Raw genomic sequence first — 10,600 nt, 5'->3', positions numbered from 1 at the left:
TGAAGATCTCGTTAAAAAATATCAAGGTAATCATATTTATTGCATCTTTAGAATGCATTTCAAACAGAAAAGTAACAGTGCACCCCAGCTTCACCAAAATATATATTTAAGAGAGGGGCAACCTAAGATATTTATAAACAAAGTATCAGCTGTATGTGCTTTTCAAAGGATCTGAATTAAATACAACCAGCTGCCAACTTTGTGCTCTGACATACTTGAATTAGTGGGTGTGTGTATACTAAATCATTTCTTTTTGTCTACAATAAATGAAATAAAAACACTGCCCTATACAATCCACTATTAGCAGTGAGTACAACAGCAAAAAATTATTGTACAATTTATACATACTAAAATATTTTCTCTCTCTAGAGATAATGTAGAACAAAACCTAAATGTTATGACTTCATTTGGGAAATCTCAAAATACAATAGGGGAAAACCAAATCAGGGAGTGTATAAAGCCCAAAATAAAGGTTCCTGGTCATAAGGCTAGAAGATTAGTAAGTGCAAGTGGTAGAATAAAGCATGCTCAAATGTATGCTTGGGTCTTTGTATATTTATCAAACCTTTAAATTAAACAAGACTAGCTAAAGAAGTGTCTTAAGCAGAGCAAGATAACTGGGAACTGTGTCATTTCTTTTACCATTTTTGTTACCCAACTTATACAATGCGCAAAGTGCTAAGCAACACTACAAAAACACATTTACATCAACACTGAAGACCTGGGGAAATGAAATCCAACAATTTTATTTTAATGAGCTGTATTTTCTAAATTTTTGTTTTATTTTTTCCTGTTTCCATACAGTATTGAAAACAAAACGCGGCACATTCACATTTTCCCGAGGAACTGTAAAGATGATCTCTACAGGGATAAACGCTGTAAAGCCTGAAGCTCAATCAATTGATGTTGAAAACTCTCAAAGGGAGTAAAGGCTTGATCTGAATGGTCTAGAACATGTACTGTAATTTAATAGAAGAGATGGTCGTCTTAATATTTAATGATTTAAAAGAACTTCTCAGTCCATGCGAAGAGTACAGTCCAAGGATAAATCAAATTTCTGAACGCATTTTATGCTACATATGTGTATACTTTGCGATCCTCAGGTGTTCGTGCCAAATATTCTCTTTCAATAAGTCCTTCAATACGTTTCTTAATAACAACTGGACTTGGTAAGAATCGAGCCTTCAACTGCTGAGTTACCTAAAAGAGAAAGTAAAAAAAAAAAAACTAATTCCTACCAGAAAAATTTAAAAATGTATAACATTTCCATTTAAACACATCCAAATTCCTATCTCTGAATACAACTGACATGTCATTTTTCATTTTAAAATTCAGATCAAACTTTAGTAATTTGATTACCAAAGTAAAAAATTTAATCTAAAATTAAAAACGGTTTTATTCGAAAATGTTAACATATGGATTAGAACATTAGAAGGTGAACACAGAAATGGGTTAGTAGTGGAGTTAGTTGGAATGTATTAGCATGAAATGAATAGCACACCATGGTTTACCATTTTGGTGCTATCATCTACTAACTTCTGGGTTATTCTCCCAATTCATAGATTTGGGAAGCAGACTGGACTCCTAAATTCAAATCCTAGCTCTCCCACTTACGGGTACTGGGATGCTGGGACCCTGCAAAAAGTAACTGAAGGTCATGAAGTCGTTGCATATGCTAAAGAGTTAACAGTGCCACCTGGTCCACTGTAACTGCTACTGTTGTCATTCTTTTCTCCAGCTGCTGTTGGGATTCCAGGTACTGTGACATTGATAATAACAACAAAGTAGCTACAGCAGCAGCTGAAGTCTCACTGTGTTCTACCAATCAATCACTGTATATATTAACTTATTTAATGCTCTTAACCCTGGAGCAAAGTAGGCTGTATCCTTTTACAAATGAGGAAAATAGATAGGAAGACTGACAGACACTAGAAGAACCAATTGTTAGAGATGAGATTCTAAACCTTTCTGCCCCCAATGTTCACGCTTTCCCTAATGACCTACCCTGCCTGCCTTTCTTACAGAGCACTCATCCATCCACAAGCCAGCTCTTTCCTTTTACTCCAGTTGGAGAGTTCATTTCCCAAGGCCATAAGGGATGACAATTCTCTGAAGTCCAAACTTCAGAACTTCCGTCTCCAACTAAAATCTATCTCCTTTATCACTCCAGTATCAACAAACTTGTTCTCAACCCCAGTGAGATCCCTCATTCTCTAATCCTTTCTTCTAAAGCTACTAACAACTTCTTTGACCTCACCTCCTTGACAGGGTCTAGCCTGCTTGCAAGATCCCTTCAGCTATACTGTCAACAGCACACTCCAACTCTTGTATTCCTTTGGTTCTTTCCCATTAAACACCCACTCCATAGTTACTACATCATTCAAAATCTACTAGTGGGGTCGTTGCGGAGTAAGGTCATTGTTTTTACAACTGTGGCGTAGATCGGGAGCCTAAAAGATGCAGCCTAGGGGATCCCTGGGTGGCGCAGCGGTTTGGCGCCTGCCTTTGGCTCAGGGCGCGATCCTGGAGACCTGGGATCGAATCCCATATCGGGTTCCCGGTGCATGGAGCCTGCTTCTCCCTCTGCCTGTGTCTCTGCCTCTCTCTCTCTCTGTGACTATCATAAATAAATAAATTAAAAAAAAAAAAAAAGATGCAGCCTACAGGTCAAACACAGCCCCGCTGCCTATTTTTGTAAATCCTTACTGGAACACAGCCACACTCATTTGTTATCAGTGGCTGGTTTCGCACAACTGGCCATTAGAAAAAAAGGCTGCCACTTCTCTGGTAGACACTGATAACACATACTTAATGTATTCATGTTCAGCCAGTTTCTGAGCACTATCACTTCACATCCAGTTTCAGCTTGCAATTCCTCAAACTCCCACCACCTTCCACATACACATTTATTCACACTTGTATCCACCCTTGGTCAGCACATTCCCTGCACCCTGCCCTGGGTTCTCCAGAGGCATGGTCAGCAATCTCTCTCTCAACACATCCACCACACACCTGTGTTCCCTACACAGTCCTCTCATCTTTCCTTCCCTAGACTTGGAATCATCAACTGTCCTGCAAGCCCATTTTCTTTCAAGTATTCCTGTTTTATTCTTAGGATATAAACATGCTAAGTATCTTCCCATCAGAAAAACAAAATCCAGGACACCTCAACTTAACACTGAGTCCTCTTTTATTGCTCTCTGCCCCTTCCCACAAGCCAGCATCTCAAGGGATGAGGCCCTTACTTGGTGCTTTCAGCTCCATGTCCTTCTCGAAGCACTACCATTGATGTCACACTACCAGAAATGTCACTCTACCAGAGGAATGAAAATGGCTGGGGAAAATGAAATGAGTTGCCTAATTACCGACATGTCATGATTTTTGAAATTACTGACCAATCACTCATGTAATTCTCTTCCTCTTCCATGTGATATAAAGTTAGCTTGTACAAAAAGCAGCACAATGCCTCCCCCTCTATTTAGCGTTTAAGCCAGAAACCTACACATCCTTGACTCCCCTCATTTCCCATGGCCAGTCAAGAAGTCCTGTCAATTCTATTTCCCATTCATCTTCACTCAGCTCTCTATTCTCCACCAATACTTTCTTCTGCCCTAATCATTTCTTACCTATTTCCATGGCTTGTCAGTGGGGCTTTCCCTCCTTAGTTTTGGAATTTATAATATGTAAGCATATTATATGCTTACAAATGGTAACAATTATTTTTAGCAATAAAGGTATAGCTTAACACAAAAGTATTAAGTAGCAGTGAAAATTTTTTTATTGTGTGATAATATTCTATGATTTTTATTACAAATATATTAGTTTTTAAAGTGTGCATTTAGTGTGTTTAATTATCAAGTAAGTGCCATACTTTTAATGATAAATGTTACCTGACTCTGGCTTCCTAATTTTAAAATTGTATTTTTAACAACTTGAATATAGTACTTTGCTAAATTTGTACTGTTTATATTATTGTTTTTCCTATATTAATCTAGTGTTGAAGCACTCTCACCTCTGCTACTAACACGTTGTGCTGCATCTTCTTTCTGGATTTCATTATCCGCACGATAGCAGCTTCTATCTCATGTTTTCTGTCGTCATCTACTTTCTGCCTCGTTTCTTTCCTTTCTGGGTCAGATTCACCTTGTTTGGCAGCAACTGAAAGAAAAAGACACCATGTAATTACTATGTAATGAAAAATGCAGTTTTATAAACAAAGAATATAATTTAGTAGTATCTACGTAGAAAAACCAATTGCAACCTGAGTATACACACTAATTCAAGTATACATTCAAAAGATTTAATTCAAACATTTTAACAAATATTTAAATAACAATCACTGATATAGAAATCTTGCAATTTTAACTTTTACTTTTTATTAAATATTATTAGGAATTTAATTTTATAGAGCTAATAAAAACAATTTTATTTTTATAAAATATAATGATTCCTCTCCTAGAAGAAAAGTGGTAGTTGGATATATTTAGTAGAAAAATCATCGATAATTTTCATTGAAGGCCAACTAGTATTTTACCAACATGATGAGAAGATATTGTAAGAGGAGGAAAGAGTTATATGTTGCCAAGATGTAGTTTCCTCAAGAAATAGAAGTATCACTGGATGTCAGTTAACGGAACTCCATAACAAGTAATTTATTTGTACCTCTCACAGATTACCTAACAATTTCCTATATCATTAACTTTTATGTCACAATCTCATTATCACTAATGCATACTCTATTCCAATCTTCTGGTGAAGAGAAGTCTTACTCTTTTATTCCCTACTGTCTTCAATGCAATAGGAGCCCTTTTCTCTTACAACTCTGCTCTAATTGAAGTAACAGAGAAAGAGGAGTGGCAACTCACTTTTTCATTTATTTGATCATCAAGGGGAGAGAGATATGAAGTTTCTTCAGGCAGAAATCAAAAAATTACAAAGAGGCACATAAGACATTGCTGACCTAGGCATGGGCAATGCTCTGTATAATTTACAGGATCATTCTGGTGTGTATATACATTCAGCTGTGTCTAATTAGATCCCCGTAGTTAAGAATTTGACATTCAGTAGTTTTCCCCAAGTTAAAAAGACAACCAACACCTTAACAAAAAGAGTAATATTAGATATTAAGATGACTTACTAAGAAAAAATGCTTTTCCTCAAAAAAGTCAATGTTTATATATATATAACAAAGGTACTAGTTTAAAATAAATAGAAACTAAAAAGACATAAAAATCAATGTAACGGGGGGATGCTGGAGTGGCTCAGTGGTCAAGCATCTGCTTGCGGCTTGCAGCGTGATCCTGGGGTCCTGGGATAGAGTCCCACATCAGGCTTCTTGCAGGGAGCCTGTTTTTCCCTCTGCCTATGTCTCTGCCTCTCTCTCTGTATCTCTCATGAATAAATAAAAAAAAATCTTAAAAAAGAAAAAAGTCAATGTAACAGGGAATCCATGATTGAATCCTGGATCTAAAAAGTAAGATATGAAAGGCATTTTTAAAAGATTTTATTTTATTTTATTTATTTAAAGATTTTATTTATTTATTCATGAGAGATAAAGAGGCAGAGACACAGGCAGAGGGAGAAGTAGGATCCTCACAGGGAGCCTGATGCAGGACTCGATCCTGGAATCCCAGGATCACACCCTGAGCCAAAGATAGATGCTCAACCACTGAGCCACCCGGGCATCCCTTGATTTATTTATTTTAAAGAGAAAGTGTGAGCAAGTGGAGGGTATGGGGAAAGGGCAGAGGGAGGAGATGGGGGGGGAGGAAGGGGGGAGGAAGGGGGAGGGGGAGAGAAAGAAGGAGGGGGAGAAAAAGAGGGAGAGATCGAGTCAGATGCTTTACCAACTGAGCTGCCCAGGCACCCCTGAAAGGCATTTCTGAAACAACTATGGACACATAAACATGCATAGAGTTATTATTTTTCTTGGGTGTGATATGGTATTAAAATTATTTTGGAAAATAACTTAGTCTAAGGAAATAAATATATGCTGATGTATTTGAGGTGGGCAGAAATGTGATGTTTGCTAATGGAATCTGGAATTACAAAGAGATACTTATTTAGGGTAAAGCAGGGTGAGGTCTGGTAATTCAGATATATGTAGATCACCACACATCTTCCACTAAATCCAGGATACAAATAATTAAAAAAAAAATTTTTTTTAAGGTTTTATTCATGACAGAGAGCAAGAGAGTGAGGGGGGGGGGGGCAGAGACGGAAGAAGCAGGCTCCATGCAGGGAGCCTGATGTGGGATTTGATCCTGGGTCTCCAGGATCACACCCCGGGCTGAAGACGGCGCTAAACCGCTGGGCCACTGGGGCTGCCCACAAATAAGTCTTGAAATGTAAAACCTGTATCTGCTCCAAACTATAAAGTCTATGTCTTGAACTGGGGAAAACAAGGTTATTTTATTACAGGACTCTCTAGTATAGTTTTACTTTATTTTCAATTTATATCTGTGTCCAAACATGGGGCCATTTTGGTGACGAAAGACTATGATAAGGTCTGCAACTATAGGGCAAACTAAGCAATGCTGTAGAAGAGATATACCACTCTGCTCCAGAAGGCATACAAATCCAATCAGAGTCAAAGTGTGTACAAAATGCTTCTGAATGAGTGTAATCTGGCAATCAATTACATATCTGACATAATTTTTAAAGACTTTATCTTTTTATTAATGTATAATGTAAATACAATTTTTTAAAATCAAAAGAAGTCATTTTAAAAACTTATTTTGAAGTACTGTTTTACTACATAGACTACATACATAGCTGCAATGGGTGAAGTCAGCCCTGGGAAGCATATCTAACACTAAATTTGAAATCAGGGAGCAAACTATGTTAGAATTTTAAACATTAGCAAAGGTAAAGTGCCTTTTCCCCCCTTAAATACATAGAAAACACATATCTTACATTATATTAAATATATAATAAATAGGATGTTCATTATTAACTAAAAATAAAAACATACTAAAAATTGTTCATAATAGGATCATTTCTGGTTTTAAATTAGAGAGATAATACAGGTTTTAAGGTTTTGAAACTTCAACAATTATCTATCAAAACATAAATAGCTGCTTCTAAGAATCACACTAGATAATCCCCAACTTTGAAAAATCTGTAAACAGTTTTAAAAATAGATGTCTTTTATTAGTTAACTCAGCCAGTTAAGAACAATTATTTTTTAAGTACTAATATATTAGGAAAACTATATTTCCTTGTTGAAAATCATATGGAAAGAAGTACCTTGTTCATACTACCAATTACTTTTGAAAATGCTTACTATACTTGGATTCAACTGTATTTTGACAGAAACACATATGCATAAAAACTACTTTATTTCTTAAGCCTATGTGTCACGCAGCGCCAGAAAAGCATCACTTTTCTAAAAGACAGAAATTGAACAGATGATAAGTTCTTTAAAGGAAAAAGTATCATGTTTGTAAGAGGAAAATATAATTCTAGATACCTGTTTGAATCTTGACTCTGTGTAGTTTGGATGTGAACTGATCATTAACTGTGAATATGTGGCCATTTTCTATTTCCTTGGACTTGGGTTCTTTTGTAAGAACCCGCTGTGTTGGTTTACCACAGGCGAGGGACTGCAGGGCTCTAACAAGTTCTCTTTCAGGGATATCTGTTTCTTGTTGAATTTCCTGAAATTTCATCAGATTGACATAATTAGACTTTTTGAAAGGTTATAGATTAGTTAAATTAGTAAGTAAAATTGACCAAGCAGTAGTAGTTAGAGGTAATTCCATTAAAGAGATAATTCACAATAAAGAGTTTACGACAAAGAATCAGGACACGTGGCTAAAAAATCTCACTTATTTGAAGAAACTAGAGAAAAAGGTGATTCAAATCATAAGATACTAAAACAATATGTACTTTGTTTCAGGAAATACAAGGCCTGGTCTAAAAATGTCATATCCAGCAGAGATTATTACTGACATGCTTTAATATTTAGGTAAAAATAAAGTGTTAACCAACTTACAACAGCAAATTTTAAAAATACTCTACACTCTTCCTTCCAAGTTGATTCTGCTCAGCAACTTCCTTCATAGAAAGCAGCAAACTGAGCCTGAGCTAAGGCCTTCTACTATAAAATCAAAATTTATAATCTAAGTTGACCATATTTATGTCTGTATGACCACATTAAAAAAATACCTGGTAATTAATTCTAAACATGAAAAATAGTATGAAATCTGTTTTGAGGTGCAAGTGATAATTTTTGCAACATATTATGTATGAACAAAGTGTAAATAGTGGGAAAAAACCAGCATGGGAAAGAATGAATGTGTAGTTTTTTGGTTCATTATACTCCTCTTAGATCCAGGGGACAGACAGTAAGAGAACTGTACACATATAGGACTTAGTTCCTACACTTGGTAGGTGAGGAGACCAAGTTTTCCCATTAGGATATACAGCTCTAATTTACTGTATAGAGTTATTTCTTTCTCAAAAGCAGTTCAGGAAGAATGGACATGAAGATGGAGACACTGAGTATGTAACTCACCTGCAGTCACTCTCTCTTTTACAAGTCTGAACAACAGCTCAGGTTGCTCTAAAGGACTGTCAGGTGAGGGAGGATTGAGAGAAATGTCAATTTAGTGATGATGAGGCCTCAAATGATCTATGTCTACCTATGTTAGCCATTTCAAATGCTATAAATGTTAATTCCAGCAAATTAAATAGGTGCTGTTATCAGAATGTTGATCATAATTATTATGTACATGCTAAAAGTGACTTATTTACATATTCTATTGTTTTTTATTCTATTATTTAATCATACTCCAAGAAATAGAAATACCTTCTCAGATGATATTTTACAATTACAGAGCATTCCCAGAAGTGACTATTGCAATTCAGTGTGCATCCTTCATGACATTTCCTATACATCTATATACACACACACAGGAAGACAAACACCCACGTATGGACGTGAACATGCCCATTTATAATGGCATAAATGTTAAACATCAATGGGATACATGTGATTTTTTCCCATTTGGGCATTTCTACCCTTTCATATTCTTTTGCTTTTATTGCCCTTTTGGTAGAAGTCTTCTAAATTTCTTGTTAGAATGATTCCTAGGAAGATTATGGTTCTTACTAAAATATAACTTTCCTCATGTCATTTTCTTATTAACTCTGATTTATAGTAAAGTTAATTTTTCAACTGAACTCTTTTCAGAGAAATGTTCTCAGTTGATAATCATAATTGACAATCACATTGTCTACAAATTTTGTCACCTACAGGTATTTTATAAAACTCCTTTTTTCTTTTCTTGGTGTGTTAGGACCTGTAGAACAATGCTGAGTAACAATAATAAAAGCAGGTATCTAAAACTTATTCCTAACTTTAATGGGAAGGGGTCTAATATTTTACCACTAACTACTGCTTGCTTAGATCTCTCATTAGATATATCCTTATGATATTAAAGGCATGTCATTCTGTTCTTAGGTGGCTAAGAGTCCCCCATGTCTAGAAAGTATGAAATGGAGATGGACTTCCACAAATGTTTTTTGTACATCTGTAGAAATCATTGATTTTCTCCTTGAAATGTCTGGCAATACAGCAAGTACTCAGTTAACTTAATCATTATTATAATAAAACCTTAACTATACTAACAAACCCCCCCCCTTTTTTTACAAATTCCTTTTTTATATTCTAGCAATACATCCTATTTGTACACAATGAATCATTCTTTCAATACACTGAATATGACTTGCTAGTATTTTTTTTAAGATTTGTACATTTAAAGTTGAATAGCCTATAGCGCTGTTTTTGCATTTTCTTTGTTCACTTTTAGTAATAAGGTTATGCTAGCCTTAGATATTTCCCAAGAGCAGTATGTGTATTCTGTTTCTGAGTTTAAAGTTCTCTGTGAAGCTTTCAATTTTAATATGCTAATTATGAAATCTGCATCTTCTTTTTTATTGTCTGGTCATTCAGTACATTTGTGAAGGACTTCTCTGTGAAATATTTCACCTTGTACTTTCAACCATTTTCTTTTATATGAGGTGAAATTGTATCATTAGTGATTATTACAAATTCTTAATGAAGTATCAATTGTCACTGTAGTTTGTTTTCTATTTATATTCTACTGCCTGAAATTAATTTCGCTATTATCTATAATTAGTTTTTACATTTCAGACTCATTCTTAGAAAAATTTAAAACGTGTATTAAAGAACATTCAGAAAAATATGTACTAATACTCCTCCTATCTCTTTCAAAAACCAAATGCTAGTTACTGTAATTCAAGGTATAGACTACTGCTTTATGTATTTCCTGATTTCAGTTGTTTTAAATCATAATACAACTTCTATTCATTAAAGAAATACAGAAAAAGAGAAAAAAGTCTCAGCAGCTTGACTACTGTGGATTAAATGTGACACTATGAATAAATGCCAAGTTTTACAGGCAGCTTCCAAAAAGGTCTGTAATGATCCTGATATATTTTAACCCTGTGTGATCTCCTCCCTGTATCAGGGCTGACTTGGGTGATCCAGAAAATCCGAAAGCGACAATATGTCACTTTAGGTTCTGCCTGGGTCTCTTGGATAGCTTAGGGAGTAGAGTTAGCCACCAGGATG

General features: G+C 35.4%; 1 protein-coding gene across 2 annotated transcripts in view; it reads right to left on the bottom strand.

Annotated features, from left to right (window-relative positions):
- Window positions 1-726: 726 nt before the first annotated feature.
- Window positions 727-10,600, bottom strand: part of CUL3 (cullin 3) — an 87,790-nt gene continuing 77,916 nt past the window's right edge. For both annotated transcript variants that reach the window (XM_055346262.1, XM_055346263.1), the window contains 3 exons: window positions 7,472-7,658; window positions 4,013-4,158; window positions 727-1,200 (listed from right to left, as the gene is read on the bottom strand). In XM_055346262.1, the coding sequence (XP_055202237.1) occupies window positions 1,069-1,200; window positions 4,013-4,158; window positions 7,472-7,658 (465 nt within the window). In that variant the 3' untranslated portion in view covers window positions 727-1,068. The remainder of the gene's footprint in view (window positions 1,201-4,012; window positions 4,159-7,471; window positions 7,659-10,600) is intronic.

This window comes from Nyctereutes procyonoides, unplaced genomic scaffold, assembly GCF_905146905.1.
Source record: "Nyctereutes procyonoides isolate TBG_1078 unplaced genomic scaffold, NYPRO_anot_genome, whole genome shotgun sequence".
NCBI lineage: Eukaryota > Metazoa > Chordata > Mammalia > Carnivora > Canidae > Nyctereutes > Nyctereutes procyonoides.
This window is presented reverse-complemented; position numbering and strand designations above follow the sequence as displayed.